The following is a 16,358-nucleotide window of genomic DNA, read 5'->3' as shown; positions in this document are numbered from 1 at the left end:
TGTAACAGCCACTGATGTGCACTAACCGGGGACCGACAGGACACGGGACAGTTTTTGCCGCAGGGGCCACGTGACCCCAGTGAACATGACGCATATGAATGGGAATTAATTTAACACGCGGTAGGCCTTTCGTGACCAATATTATCCATGACAGGTTAGATTGCGTAAATTTAAATGTGTCGAAATGTCGTACTCGAATTGTAAATGTTGTGGGTTTACTCTCCAACACACCGGTGCGCTGAACTAGTAACAAATTGGCATATTTTTTTTACATGACAAACCTTACTAATTTGCCATGTCAGGTGGCGGCGGGTTTAACAACATTTATATTTACGCGATCTAATCCAAAAAAATCTGTATTATCGACATTAATTGTTCACACTCCATTTTGGTGCGTGTGTAGAATTGTACGCATGGGTTTTCTCTGTTCAATCCAAGTTCCAGCCCCACGTGTCAGACCCTGCCAAATGGGAATATCCCAACATCCCAATTGCGGGACCCTTCTAAAAGACTTGGGAATGTTTTTGTTTTATTCCATTCGCGCAACGAATGTTGGCGCCACGAATGACATTGGCACGAGGCGACATCTCGACCTTGTCCCTGGAATTCATGCAACACGAGTACCAGTCGTAACCGGAACAGAAAGCCCTTGCACCGATGTCCACTCTTCCAAGGTGCAGAGAGGGCATTGCTCACCTCAAGCAGCAAATAACATGAATGCTGGTAGCTTTTCTCGGCCAGAAGAGAAAAATAATGTTTATTTTTAACTCTCACCTCTCCCAGGAAATGGTTGGTTGCAAATCGATCATAATCCCACACGGCAACTTCCAGAGTCCTCTTTTCCAGCTGGGGACAGAATGGCCGTGTTAGATGGCTCCGTCATGGCAAACCTCTTTCCCCGACCACTCAGAAACACACTGACACAGCACGACAGCCATTATAAGCCTCGCAACTCATTACCGCAGTGCAGAGAGTTCCACGTGATGAAACGTTAATAATGCATCGCGTCAGTCCACTTAGTGCGCGCGACTCAGCGGCGCATGGTGCCCTTTCATTTAGCTGCATATGGCTCTGCAATGCGCGGCTTGAAGGTTGCTGCAGAGTGCCTTGACAGCACGATGCTTGTAAGGCCTAGTATAGGCCTAGACAGCCTAGATCCAAGTACCCAATACTTACCCGAGGAAAGTGCTTCTCTTGTTGCATAGGAATACATTTTATCGGCTCAGCCTGATCACCAATGACGAAGGGTACAATTTTGACTTAAAGCTTTCATGACCGCAGGAATTAATATTCTTTGGGTCTTTTAGAAAAGTCACGTAGATAGGTTCAAATTAATGAAAATAAAATCAACAAAAAAACTACGATGTTTAGATCACAACACAAGCGATCATCAGAAGAATATGGGTACAATTTTGTCAAGATAATTTAATTAAAGGTAAAATTCACAGCCGAGGAGCAGGGAAAATAACCCAGTAGTTCATAGAGAGGTCACGGAATCAGATGAGGGATGGTGCCCCACCTAGACATTTGCATTTTTTATTAAAAAAATATATATTTACAATCACTATTTAGCCCGGTTGGCTACGTACGGTGCAAAATAAGTTCAACATACGCACAATTTAGTGTTTGGCCACAGCTGATGGTGTCTGCACGCACCTCTTCACGGGACAAGCCGTGGTATACAACGCTTTGGTTCCACTCGGGGTTCAGCGACTTGTGCACGAACTTGGTTTTCCTTTTCACTTCTGACCTGCAGGCGATACGGTAACCAGCGCACGGGTGAAGAGGGCACGCTGCCCTGCCGTAATGGTCAGCAGAGGTCACCGCTTCCATCTGAGTGGGGCAAGTTTTTCTTAAATCTCCCCGCCCCTGTCTACCCAGCAGCACAACTGGGTACACGCTAGCCTAAGTCGATCGGCAGGTCGCCTGTGGTGGGGTAAAGTGTGGGTAGTCCCGCTCCCAACGTGTCCTGTTGGTCTTGGAATAGTGGGCCAAATTCCTACTTGAGAGGTTTCTCTAGGAGTAGTGTTGGCAAGGCATTGCAGAGCTGCACCTTGTTACCCTTACAGGTAAAGAGGTAACGCAGGGTTTAAAACGAATTAATTTGCGAAAGATGGGGTTTCCACTGGTTCGAAACCAGACGGCCACATTTGATTACACTGGGTTCTTAAGTGCGAGTGATCCGTAAGAGGTTTGTTTGGGTTAGATCGCGTAAATATAAATGTGTCGTTAAATCTGCCGCCACCCGACATGGCAAATTAACGAGGTTTGTCACGTAAACAGAACATGCCAATTCGTTACTAGTTCAGCACACCGGTGTGTTGGAGAGTAAACCCACAACATTTACAATACAAGTGGAATGACGTTTAACCAGTAATTACAATGAGCATCATCAGGCGACAGCCACAGTTGTGGAGCTATCCTGCTTCGGTCTTAAATAGAGCGATAAATGTGATGTCGTCACTTGTGCGCCAATCAGGTGCGAAGGACAGAGGAGGGGGTGGGGGGGTTAATGTATGCACATAAATTACAATGGATATCCATTACCGGTTGGGTTATTCATAGGGTAAAAGTGAGTTGATGGTCTCAGCCCGGTCAACCAATGAAACAAAGTGGCTTATCGTGTGGAAATTGCAAGCAACCAAATACTCTAAACGCACATTTCTAAATGTAGAGGGAAAAACTGGAGGACCTGGAGAAAAAAATCCACACGACCACTGGGAGAGAAACACACAAACTCCAAATACACAGCAGCAGGCGTTGTCAGGGTCGGGATGGAACCCACGACCTCCTGTATACCAGGCGAGGCGGTTAACATTTCGCCACCGTGGCATCGGCCGACGAGAAGACCTACCCCTTCCCGGGCAGCAGGTAGACCTTGACGAAGGGGTCCAGGCTCCCACTGCCGTTGCGAGCGGTCAGCCCACGCGCGCATAGCACCCCCACCACGAGGTCGCCCGCCTCCGCCTCGTACCGCAGCTGCAGCTAAAGGTCGCATCGGGAGAGGCGTCAGGATTTACAGTTACGAGACGCCCAGAGTGCCTCGGAAAATGAGTATTGTTGTTATTGTTACTACCGCTGCTGCACGATTACACTTTTGGATTTGTTTACAGGGTGCTTAAAAAAAATACTAAAACTTATATGAGACTATCGTTTTTAATGGAAGAAAAAAAGATAACGCACGGTAACATGACATCAAATGTATGTTAATAGCCTCAAAAAGTCAAAGAGTCTCCACTTGTTCGCCATCGTTGTCAACACGTGCCTAGAATCTTCTCCAGGTGGTCTCCAGAGCCCGGAGGCACATTTCTCGTGGTATTGTTGCAAATTCTCAGAAGTGTTCACATCTATTGAAGCACCCTGTATGAAGGGGTTATGTTTTACACATGGGAGGAAACTGGAGCACACCAAGATAAAACCCACGAGCATGAGTGGGGAAACGCACTGTCCCGCACAGACGGAACAAGCAGAGTCCACATTTTTTTGCTCTAACCGCCTTCTCCTGGCGATCCCGGTTGTGCACCTCCTCAATACCCAGTCAAGGGAAAGGGAGTGTCGCAACATCTGTGCGGCGACCCACCAACCCCTCTCGCTCCCTCCGCTAGCGCCACCACCGCCCGGCTGAAATCTCAATCTCGACCGCTCCGATGTATTCTATCCAAAGGGAACCCCCTGCTGGCAGCTGTCCCTGTGCAGCTCAAGGTTAAATGCAGCACCGGCCTGCGAGTGAACCTTAAGTCTGCCATTCGAGTGGGCTGACGTCGCTATGTGGATTTGTTCCAAATTTAGTAATTTGCAAATATTTGATCAAGTTCGGTAAGTTCTGCCAAATATCATCACGGGATTTTTTTTATTTTGAATCCCGAGGCAGACAGCGCTTGGTATTATTGATGGTTGACACACCCGCAGCATCAACCAAGGCGGCCGCTAGCCCCAAAGCTGTGAACATCCGGAACTTGCGGTGAAAGATACTCACCTGTATTTCTCCAAGTTCTGGCTTTGGCTGTCCTTCATGTGCCTTAAAAAAATAAACAGAAAATACCACGAATATAAATTATTAATTGACATATATATATAAATAAGTATACATTGCTCATCAAGAATGCAAATGTATCGCAGGGCTACTTACACAGGTAAATAGAGCGGCCACTCCAATTTAATTTTGTGTACATATTAGTCAATTACATTGTGAATAAAAATTCAGAGCCCTTTGTCAATGAACCTCTGCACGAAGACCAGACCAAGCCATGTCCATCATGGGGGTTGTTTGCCCATACTTGACCACAGTGGTCAGTGTGAGTTCAAGGAGGGGTGGGAGTGGGGGGGAACCAGGATTGGTTTACATTTCACTCGCCACAGATGTCAGCCAAGGTCCGGAATCACGCTCAGATAACCGAGTTCATCACAATACGCGAAGCACCGCTCCACTCTAGCTGCTTACCACTGCTTAGTAAAAATGTAAAGTAAACTTTTTTTTTCATGAACAAAACAAACACGCACAAATGTTGACAGTGTCCATGCGCTCGCAGGAAACGTGTTATTCAATGCTCAGGACATGTAGTGCGATTCGCTGCTTGCTGAAACTTAAAGGTTGCCATTTACCCCCCAGTGGGTGATATTTTCTGTCTGCTATGTTGGCAGACGCTAATGAAGCGTCCGTGTCGCACGGCTCCTTCCGCCGCTCTGAGAGTTTCCTCCGTAGGCTCTCATGACCAAAGACTACGATTCATCATTCGTTGTTTTTGGTTTGGGTTCGATCGCGGCCTGAGCTTTTTGCAAACACCCGACGATGCTGGTTGCAATCTCCGGTGAAATAGTTGCGCGAAAAAAATGTCGACTTTGCACTTGCTTTTCAACTTAGCCAGTTTGCTGAGAAACGGAATTCGTTGGTGCATTTTCCACGCGAGACAACTTGCCTTCTGTGGCCACGTTGGGTGGTGGAGGATGCATAGCCCTGATCTAACCCAGGAAGCGTATTATGAATTATCTCTAAGACGAACTAACCCACATCAATAGCTGTTATTTAAAATATATATATATATTTTGATAATCGTCCATTCTTATTTAGCTGGGGAAAATAGACTTCTTGGAAGCAGAAAAAAATGTGAGGCTTACCGCTCAGGCAGAATGAATCATACGATAACGGGTTGAACAGAGCAGGGTTCGTGTTTTGTGAATATGATGTTAGAAACGCGTTGCTGAGCCATCGACTGGAAGCTTCAATGCAGCCAGGGATCGCACATTTTCTTTCAAGTATTTTTCTCTCTCTCTCAAAATGGTCTCGCCACGGCCATGTTTGCGCCACTGTGGCGACAAAACGTGCGGCGCTGACTGCGGCGATGAAAATGCGACGGCTGCAGCCCTGCAGAGCGCGCCACTGCTTCTGGCTTTAGCGATGGCAGGCGCCAAAACAAACGTGGCCATTCTCAGGGTGCCGATGGAAACTGCCATTAAGAAAAAAGGAATAAGCTGCAGCTCTACACTGTTGTGTTCATGCCACTGTTAGCAGGAAGGTCCTCCACTGCCGGAGAGCTCTAGCGAGCCTCTCTATAGAAAGTATTTGGCCTACTCTTCCATTCTGGCCAGACGTCTTGGATGAGTTGGGAATACCCACACTTTACCCCACCACACGCGACCTGCGAAGGTGGCGGGAGGCGCGGAACATCAGAAACATTCCCATTGTTTCAACTGCCGTGTCGGGAGATGGAACCGGTGACCTCCGGGTCGCAAGTCCCGCGGGTTAACTTTCACACCACGGCAGGCAGCGTCCGTGGCAAGAATGGGTCGCGAGACGAGTGGGAGGGGAAAGGAAGAAAAAAAGCTGCCAAAAAATAACAACCATCCTTTCTTTCATGCCAGTGAAACAAGCACTATCATTCCATATGTTCACGCTACCAAGGTAACCGCTCATTTTCCATTAAGCACCAGACACATTTGGTGTAAAGTGACAGTGCCAGCACGCAGCAGTTGGAAGATGAAATATATTGAAGGCAATCACCGGTACAACGCTTATTTTTACTACTATTTTGTATTTTAACCAGGTAAGACCGCACTGAGCTCTGGAGCTCTTTGTCAGAAGCTACCTGGCGAGGTAGTAAACATCTCGCCACCGTGGCACCCCTGTGTGTGTTCCTGGTATAGCATGCGTGTGTTCCTGGTATAGCATGTTGCGTGTTCCTGGTATAGCATTTGCGGCACAACTGAGGACATGATCCCCGTTAACGACGCATTGGATGATGAATTTATGAATTGAAATAACATTGCATTCTCATTATTCCCTCGTTATTCACGAACTTGGCTGTCCGCGATTTTGGCTATCCACGAATCGCGTCTGGAACTCTCTACACGACTGCATCACGAAAGAGACGAGATAACATTTATGAGAGAGAAAGCTTATTTATGTATTTAAGGTGATTCATTAAAAGGTTTTCGTAGGCCAATATAATTATCCGCAAAAATATGCGAATCGCGAGGGCACACTGCACCCGCTCCACATGACAACAAGAAAACGTACCTGGATTTCTCCAACGATCACTGCAGGTGGCATTGTTTCATGAGGTTGCTGAAAACAAAAACAAAAAACAGACAAAAAAAAGCACACAAAACAAAAATGCACAATGGTTAAATAACTTCCGAGAAAAGAAGACGGACGACACACACTGAAGGAAAAAAACATCGCACTCTTTCACCAAAGCGAGCAGCGACAATCCACCTGGCCGAGCTCGTGCTATCATCTACAAACGTCCAAATGATGGGGCCCACTTCGTTGAGCTATCATTTGTGGTGGCCAGGTCGCTTCTGAAAAATAAACTAATACCTCAGGGGGCTTTGCCTGGTAGGAGTGGGATGGTTTAATTTTTGTTGTGTGTAGTTTGGGTGATTTGTTTACCTTTCTTGTACTTTGCACTACAATCGTGTTTTGTAATGTCTGTTGTTGTAATGTTCTTACCCCGTGCCCCTACTGGACATCGATGAAAAAGAGCTTCATAGCTCATCGGATTGCTCCGGTATAAATAAATATTCTGATTCTGAAGTGAATGCATTTAGTCACGACTGCTAATTCGACCATTTAGGTAATGTAAAATTTCGTCATCATCAGCAGCAGCCATGGTCAGTCCACTGCTGGATGAAGGCCTCCCCCCCAAGCCACAGCCACGTCACACACGATGCCGTGATGTAACAATCCACACGGACCTGCTGCACACGAACTGATTTCACCGCTTCCGTCTCCTCGGCGGAAGGTCGTGTTTAGTCCATTGGCTGCCTCCCCCCCCCTTATTATTCTTGACCATCGGAAATGTAATAATTTACCAAGGATTAAACATGCCGGTTCTGTTGCGAGTTAACAACGGCGCGACCTGCGATTGTCGTGTAAAACTGTTAAAGCTTGGGGAAAATAAGCCAGATGCAGCCATACATCATCAACACACTACAGCCCAGGGGTTCACAAGCTTAATTAACCTCGCAGGGTTGCATGAAGTCTGCAGTGCCGTATGTTCCGCACCACCCGAGTTACACTCCGTCGGAGCCTTGCCAAACAACAAATGTGATTATTTGTGCCGCCACAAATTACAATAAAAATCCAATTATAGGAGAAGAAAACAAAACGAATGTAATTTTTGTTGCCAAAAGTGCCTCATGCTCGGAGTCACAAGTGAAAATGTAATCTACAACTGACAGACCTGAAGTGTGTGGATGTTGCTGAGAATATTTGATGATGAATAGACGATAAACAGATGCTGCAGCTGCTGCTGTTGCTGCTGTTGCTGACGATGATGATGTCGCTATTACCATTGCTCATGAAGACCATGACGAAGATGATGATGCAGAAGAGGGAGTATTCCTGGGAAAGCCACACTGACTCCTAACAATCACAGTGAGGAATGCGTGGCATGTGGCCAGCAACTATTATCCATTGCTTTCTGTGACATCCTCAAATCATTTTTGTCTGGTCTTTTATCATTTCTCAATTTGTTAACAATATTTGTATATCTTTCCTCTTCCTTAAGTCTTTTGTTGTTTAAGATGTATATTTTTTACTTCTCTGGGTTTCTTTGTTACCTTTAATGTACTTATATATTATATTAATTAATACGCTTGCTCCTCTGGACATTTTGAATGTCTTTGCTGCTCGTTAGACCAAAATCAGTTACCAGCTGATACAGATATTTTCTATTAAGCTATCTTGTTGGCTGGAATTCGTGTTTCCCTCTCTGGCTACGCTGCAGTTCACAACTTGCATCGCAGCAGTCTGCAATCACTTCCCTGTGGTGAAGTTGCTGAGCAACACAGATGTTGAGGGACAATGTGGGCTAGGCGACCTAATAAATCTGAGTTCTATTTTCACCGTCTGGATTTCCTCCATGTCCATTTCTGAGACGCTTTCTGTTTGAGCGATGTGTCCATTATTTCCATGGCTTTTGCTGGCTGCAAACTCAAATAGGCGCTCCACTGCTTTCATTCCTTGCCTCAGTGTCAAACTTAACAATCAATTTTCTCACCTCTGTACATTGGACCTTCTCTTTTGCATTAAAGTAACATATTACGATGGCGTAAATGTGTTTCGCCCTCAGTTAAAAGTTGGGCAATTTCTTCATAAAGATGGTCTTGTTGATCTTGATGGCCCATTGTTGGGAGCGTACATCTGAATTGTCTTTAACTTGCGTTTCACCACGCCAGTCGGTGTTGTGAGTTGATGAAGATTCCATCCAGCTGACATGAGATGCATCACTTCCACACCGATGACCCCATGACCTCTCTCAACCACTCAGGGGTGTTAGCCAAAGAACACACACGTCTGTGCCGTTCACGAACTGAAAGTCAACCGAAGCAGCGTTGTGTGTTACATCACTGAATTACATGAGTTCTACTTAATTACACTATTACCATAATACTAATGCAACGGTACTGTATTATTTGAATATTTTGATTGTCGCAATAATGTACTTTTCGAACTGCTGCGACTTATTAAAAACAGTTGGTTGAACCTACTGAATTGTATACGATATTACACTCAGAGAAATTGATTGTAACCGACTTACTGAATGTAACAGATTATTACGGAGTGTGACTGATTGTGATTGTAATTGTCGAATGCGATAGATGAAAGTAATTTTTCTTAAATATTGCATAAACTGTTCCTCGGTCTGCTTATTATTCATTTGATAAGTAATTATACTATTTTATAGTTAATACAGTACTCTCGTTACTTTTTAAATTAGTATAATTTTTACATTTCGGTAGTACATTTGCTATAGATATCATAATTGAACTGTAGTACTGTCTTGAGAAAAACTACAATAATACAATAAAGAGACTCCCCTACTTACGAACAAGTTAGGTTCCAAAGGTCTGTTTGTACGTCGATTTGTTTGTAAGTCCAACTTTACTCCCGTCGATTCCAAACATGTTGTACGGCACTAAACATGGGGAATGGCTTTAAAAGTTGTTAATCTCCTGTCGATGTAGATGCCACCGGTTCTTCATGTTCTGCAGATGTAGATGCCACCCCTGCCATCTATTGTGCGGCAGTTGAACTTTCGACTCTCGGTCCGAACGGGCAACTGGACATATGGTCAGGTTTGTTCTTATCTCTAAAATTTCGTAAATCGAATGTTCTTAAGTAGAAGAGTCCCTGTAAACTATAATAATAAACAAAACCCCACTGAATGTTATTGAATATGGGACCGAATGAAATGTGGTAACACGTGCTCGCACAAGCACCCAGTATAATTATTTTCCATATTCCATGTTTGATTATAATGTTTGATGTCAAGTTAAACTAAAAAAATGAATTTAACTATTTTTTATATTTTACCAGGTAAGGCCCACTGAGCTATATAGCTCTTTTTCATAAGCGACCTGGCCACAAATTATAGCCCAATGAAGAGGCGTATCACGTCTAAATGAACAGCAGCCAAATACTTTAAACGCATTTATACAAAAGGGGAGGGAAAAACCGGAGAACCTGGAGAAAAATCCACACGACCACGGGGAGAACATGCAAATTTCAAATATACAGGGTTCACGGGTTGGGATCAAACCCACGGCATCGTATATACCAGGTGAGGTAGTTAACATCTCACCACCGTGGCGCTCCTGGTATAGCCATGACGTCATCAAGACACAAGTAGGCGCCATGACGTCATCAGGTCAGCTATTCAGGTGATCTAGTTAAATAATTAGTTGGTTGATTGGTTGCGGTTGGAAAATTAGATTAGTGTAATAAGGTGGATATATAGTGGTTAGATAAACTATGCTATCCTTAATTGTATTAAGATGTATTATGTTAGTTATTAAGCTGATTTTTATGTAAATGTTGCACTATTTTATTGTATCTGGGCCAATGGCGTGAACGAACCGGTACAAACGACGCAGACAAAAACTGAGAAACAATACAAACGAGATGGTAAAAAAACAAGAACAAAATAAGCATCTTGAACCGAATCGTAACCCTCTGTATCATAGCAAGTAATTTAATCTAATGGTGCAAAGAGATTTCCCAGTGACAACATGTAGTCGGTTCAAGCAGCACACCCCACTAAACAAAAGCGTTATATTGACACGAGGCAGTAAAGTGTAACGTGCACGAGTGGAAATGTAAAAAAACATTAAATATGCACGCGTGGAAACTGTATACCAAACACAAACCATGACCCACTTTAAAATACGCAAAGTAATTTAAACGCCAACAAAAAACTAAATTCACACCATCGCCTGGGACTATAATCCCCTGGGAGAGTAATCGCTGTCCAATATGCAGTAAAAAAAATCTACTTCTATAGCAATAATTTGGATATTGTCAAAAAATGGCAATCATGCTTAAAAACCACATTCGCATGACTTCTAAGTTTGAGATCCCCACCAATATTAATAAAAAAAACTCAGCGAGAGCTGTGAAAATAGCAAACCTATGTGGGGAGAAAACGCAGAGACAGACGAATGGTACCGACTACTGTGTTGACCACATTAAGGGTGAGGGTTATAGTGGCGATAGTCCATTTGACCTGAGTTTTAGAAGAAGAAAAAACGAGCCAATGTCTCCCATCATGCACGATGGAGTAAACCACGGGAGGGAGGGGATGTGTTTCGGCTGTTTGGTCAAGAATGTGAATCTGACAACTCGTGCTGAAATTTGCAAAACACCGCCAATAATGTGGGAGCACAGTAAGTTCGGGTTTAGCGCACTACGCCAACCCAAAACAACTCTATCATGGATAATATTGGTCGCAAAAGATGAAATGTTAAACTGAGTGAGCTAGGGGTTAACGCACTACGCCACGGACACGGAGAGATGTATGGGGCTTGCTCTTTGACTTGCCCTCTTTTTGCCGCCTCGCAGTCGCTCTGCGAAGATGCACGAGCAGCTCGACAGCCGCGGCTCGGCTCGGCTCGGCTCATGAAAATGCCGAGCACGACTGCGGCCACGTTCTCAAGCCGTGCTCGGGTTAAAGCACGGCTTTAACCTCGTAGGACTAGAGTTGTCACCTCAGAGGTACACAACAGCGAAACAAATCATAAGAGGAAGAAGAATATCTTACAATACCAGAAGAGGGGAGAACTACAAGGTACATGTAAAGTGCATTGTCCCAAGTGGTGCCAGTGCCACGCAACTGACAAAAACGTGGACTTTTAATGGCACAGAAAGCCTTACAGATTTTTCCAGGAGAGCAGCCACCTCAAGAAGAGGATGATTCCGGGAAGCAACCATGACCGCTAGCAACCTCACGCTAAAAATATAGTTTATAACCCTTGTTTGTAAGCTCAAAGTCGCATTACTAAAGCTCCGAGTAACAGAATAAGCAAAGCTTGTGCTTAAACTCATTTAGAAAAGTCTCACGACGGCACTACATCTTTTGAGCAAGAGACCACAACCACAGCTGCGCCAACCCCCCAATGGCGTTGCGTCTGAATGAGCGTGAAGAACATGCCCAACGGTCACATGATGTGATTCAGCCAATAGCATTCTAGTTCTGCACTCGCAATGCTGTCATTTAGCCAGGTCAAAGTAATGCAGTTATAGCTGCAATTCAACGTCATCCCCAATGTTGACCCAATGTTCCATGTTTACCGGGAAGGTACTCCAATAATTTACCGGTCATATGAGTACTATATGACAGCTCGCAGTGAAACCTAATGGATAAATTCCATATGGGATGTTTTAACACGTAGGATTTCGCGACCAATGTCATCCATAATACAAGTTTTTTTGGGTTATATCGCGTAAATATAAATGTGTCGTTACACCCGCCACCACCCGACACAGCCAATTAATAAGGGTTGTCACGTAAACAGAACGTGCGAATTCGTTGCTCGTACAGCATAACGTTGTGTTGGAGAGCCAAGCCACAACATTTATAATCGGAGTACGACGTTTCTCCAGTAATTACAACTAGCTTCATCAGGCGACAGCCATATTTGTGGAGAAGTCATGTTTAGTTCCTTAAATCGAGGGGTAGATGTGATGACAACACTTGGGTGCTCTTCTTGCGCAAAGTGGGGGGGGGATTAATGACTTTGGGGACCCATTGCCGTTTGGGTTAATTAAATTAAATTAACATCCCACATGGGATGTTAATTTAATCAGCCTTGAGTTAATCGGACAACCAACACAACAATTATGCAATCAAGGAGCCAATGCTTTTCATAGATTTAATGGTTATCAAGGAGAGTTAAACAAGGGTTTACAGTTTTAACATTAAGCAATACAAAATTAACAAAATGTCACAGCGTAACAAGTACAGATGAGATGAGAACAGCACAGTGCAGTATTTGGAAATCTACAACACTGATCCTGGTGTTTTGTCGGAGGTTGCTCGTGAAGTCTAATGATCATTAGTTAATGAATGACTCGAAACGACCACCTCTGTCTAATGTCTCCAACAATCCGATTGCGATGACCACAAGATCTCCCCGGCATCCCTCACACAACTACTCGCGGGGCCACACTCGTTAACGCGTTCATCGCAAGCAACATCAAAACACGTTCACTGACGACGAGGGAAACAGTAGAATTGCCAGCTCCTTTAGTGTGCGTTTTATCTGGATGGCATTTAGGTGGCGACTTGAGGTGCTGTCCATAGGGGAGGACAAATCCCGCATTTGTCAGTTAACACCATGGCCTTCAAAGGAAAACTATGCAATAGGCAACTTTTTGGGAAATGACCGTTCTTCATAGCGCATTCCATAACACACTCTGCATGGCATATAAAATGTGCTATGCAGAAGGGTCATTGTCCCAAATGTGGACTATTATATACTTTTCATGGTAAGGCCAGTGTTATTGCTGAATGTGTCCAGGATGTGTTTTGTTTTTATATATATATGTTTGTGCTTGTGCACCACTGCTAACGCAGCAGCAGCATCAAAATAATTTGCCCATACGGGGAGATTCCATGCAAATGTTGTTTCTTTGCTGTCTGTGGGTTTCAACGCACTGCTGTAAGATACCACTCTCGTGCTATACAGTACTTGAAGACCTGATTGTCTGTTCATTATAAGTCTGTTGACCTGTCCACCAAAGTGAAAGGGGAATAAATGGAACCGGCGGTCGGGCTGTAAGAAGCACAGCAAGACGACGGTGGCGGCAGGCCACACGTGAAGACAAAGGTGCAGCGCTGCTATTGCTTGCTCACGCCACTGCTGGCGGGAAGGGCCTCCGCTCGAGTGAGCTCTGGAGAGCCAAATCTAGACGACATGTGGCCTACTCTTCCACGTATCGGAAGTGGTCAGAGTACCCACACTTTATCCCCTCCACCCCCTACCACCACAACCACCACCACGAGCGCAACCTGTGGTGTACCTATTTACACTGCAGCGTAGACAAAGGCCGCCGCGGGGGTTTAAGAAACTTGCCCCGATGGCTGGCGGTTTCATAGAGCTCCTTGAGATCTATTCAAGTGCCCTTTCAAACCCGCACACTGGGTGGCACGCTTTAACGCGCGCCCCCGCCGAGGAGAAGTGCTAATTACCAGGGTACATAGCAGTCGTTGCGATTCAATAAAAACTAAACGTAATTTCTCAAGGTTGAATTTGAACCAAAAAGATAAATGAAGAACCAATTGCAAGTGCGATATTTTTGTGCAGTCATTATTGGTGACCCAGTCACGGACCACCAACTTAGAAATCGGGAAAGTGGTTTAATCAAGGGTGGCTGTCCAGATTTAAACCCAGCAAGCACCTGACCAACCACCTTTTAACATCGATATTCTTAATGTGTTTCAAATTGTGTAATAATCTCTAAATACGAATGTTGCTTGCTTATAACCACTTAAACAAATAGCGTACACTTAGTATATCCATGGTCCAAGATATTAAGTAGAGTGACCCTTGCCCTCTGTGTTAAGGATAACAGCAAGACTCAACAGCTCCCACCGCATCAACACCGTCATCACAGTTTGCCCTCACCACCACCACCCGAGTGACACAGCGCTGCACAACGAACTTAACAAGCCCTGCTACGCAGCATTGCCACCACCTGGTGACTTAATAAGAGTATCAGAATCAGAATATGTATCTGTACTGGAGGAATCCGATGAGCTATAAAGCTCTTTTTTACAGATATCCAGCAGTATCACAGCGGACACCACCAGATGCACATTTCTTATGTACAAACATTTTAAGACGTTAATATACAGTAATTGATTAAGATGAAATATGTATGCATGATGAACATCATTCGATACTTAACTAATTTTAATGCTTAATTTAGTATGGCAATTGTTTTTATTTGGTTTTGCTATTATGATTTTTTTTTATTCATCTACAATATATTCATTATAATGTAGTTCAGCTGTCAATAATTCATTTAACGTTTGAAAGGACTTATATATTTCCCTATTTTATTTAAGAATGTATCTACATTAATATTTGTGCCATACCTTCCTCTTTTATTGCAATGCTCAGGTGATCAGGTGATCATGAATTTACAGCACTCGGTGTTGCATTAATTGTAACGAGACTAGCAGTACTAATTATAACGACTATTGTAACGACTAGCAGTACCAATTGTAACTAATTGTAACGAGTTACAATTAGTATTGCTCGTCTACCAGTTAGTGCTGTGTGGCCACATGAAGACTGGCCATATTTCTCAAACACAGTCGTGCCAAAATCGTGCACGTGTAATCTGGAACTAGTAATCTAGCGGATATTATTGTGTAGACCCCTTGTATATTTGCACATGATTAATGGGCTGCATATTTTGAATGCTATATAATAGTCGGGATGTGTTTATCCCAACTTTTTTGTTTATCTGATAATCAGGCCTAGATAGAAAATGTTTGATGATTCAGAAAACAGATTGCTGTTTCAGACAAGATCGAAACTGTGACGTCACCGGATGTGACATCACTACCATGGAGTCACTTCCGTGCATTTTCCGCAAAAAGTGTAGTCAAGAGCATTAAGTTTCACGCGGTGTGACATTGCTACTTTCTCTCACGTTGTTAAAGTATCAAAAGGTTTACATTAAAATTACCGTTTCATCGATGGAACCTTCTATTAAGAATGTTATTATTCACAAAAAATATTAAAATTATTACTTATAGTGCATAAACAATACAAGTTGTAAAAATTCAACAAATTTTCATTCTTTTTAATATAAAAATACGAAATAACACCCGAAATTGGGAATAAATACCTCAAAAACCTACATCTGAAAATAGGAAATCCAAACTCAACCCTAACATACTGTTCTTGTGTTTAGAGTTGTCCGTGTTCAGGTGTTTAGGACGCTCAAATCGTTTACTTCTGGAGCTTATTTAGGCCGATATCCTGTAGTTCGGGAGCTGCATGTTGGAGAAATATGTCACAGGCCTCCACCAGTAGGACGCTTCATCATCAACAACAACACAACTTATTTTAGTAACGGCAGAATTTTCAGCGGTTCCCCTTTGGCCGTGTGCGCGTCGATGGGTTTTGCAGGAGAGGGGAAACGGCGGTGCAGTGGTTAGCGCGCTGCACTGTGAACCAGGCGACCTGAGTTTGAGTCTAAATCTCACGCTTATACAGTCTGTTCTAGGTTTGTTTAAATTGTAACAGTCTTATTACAGAGTACATGACACTTTTTTTACTGTGTATAAAAAAAGATGCTTTCTTTAAAAAAAAACATCAACCAACCAACGGGTGACATAAAAGTGCAGCACTTACGTTTTTGTTAGCTGTGTGCCTGAAAACATTGTAACGAGTCAAAATAAAACGAGGTAATACCCATTTCACAGGACGGGCAAGTCATCCACGGTGTAACATTAAACCCTGCGTGGCTCTCCCGACGCGCTTTCGCCTCGTGCCCTGCGCGTTGTTTGGCGCGTGGTCTTATAAGCATGCAGACTGAAGTCAGAAGCTCCCAGCACGTGGAG

The 16,358-nt window shown here is 43.9% G+C and overlaps 1 protein-coding gene across 3 annotated transcripts in view; it reads right to left on the bottom strand.

Annotated features, from left to right (window-relative positions):
* LOC144945647 (uncharacterized) overlaps positions 1-16,358 on the bottom strand; it is a 105,299-nt gene that overhangs the window by 16,222 nt on the left and 72,719 nt on the right. For all 3 annotated transcript variants that reach the window (XM_078874195.1, XM_078874198.1, XM_078874197.1), the window contains 5 exons: positions 6,515-6,562; positions 3,977-4,018; positions 2,855-2,985; positions 1,657-1,750; positions 775-846 (listed from right to left, as the gene is read on the bottom strand). In XM_078874195.1, the coding sequence (XP_078730321.1) occupies positions 775-846; positions 1,657-1,750; positions 2,855-2,985; positions 3,977-4,018; positions 6,515-6,562 (387 nt within the window). The remainder of the gene's footprint in view (positions 1-774; positions 847-1,656; positions 1,751-2,854; positions 2,986-3,976; positions 4,019-6,514; positions 6,563-16,358) is intronic.

The sequence above is a fragment of the Lampetra fluviatilis genome, chromosome 38 (genome assembly GCF_964198595.1).
Source record: "Lampetra fluviatilis chromosome 38, kcLamFluv1.1, whole genome shotgun sequence".
In the NCBI taxonomy this organism is placed as follows: Eukaryota; Metazoa; Chordata; class Hyperoartia; order Petromyzontiformes; family Petromyzontidae; genus Lampetra; species Lampetra fluviatilis.
The sequence above is the reverse complement of the archived record's forward strand: the minus strand, read 5'-3'. Positions and strand labels throughout refer to the sequence as shown.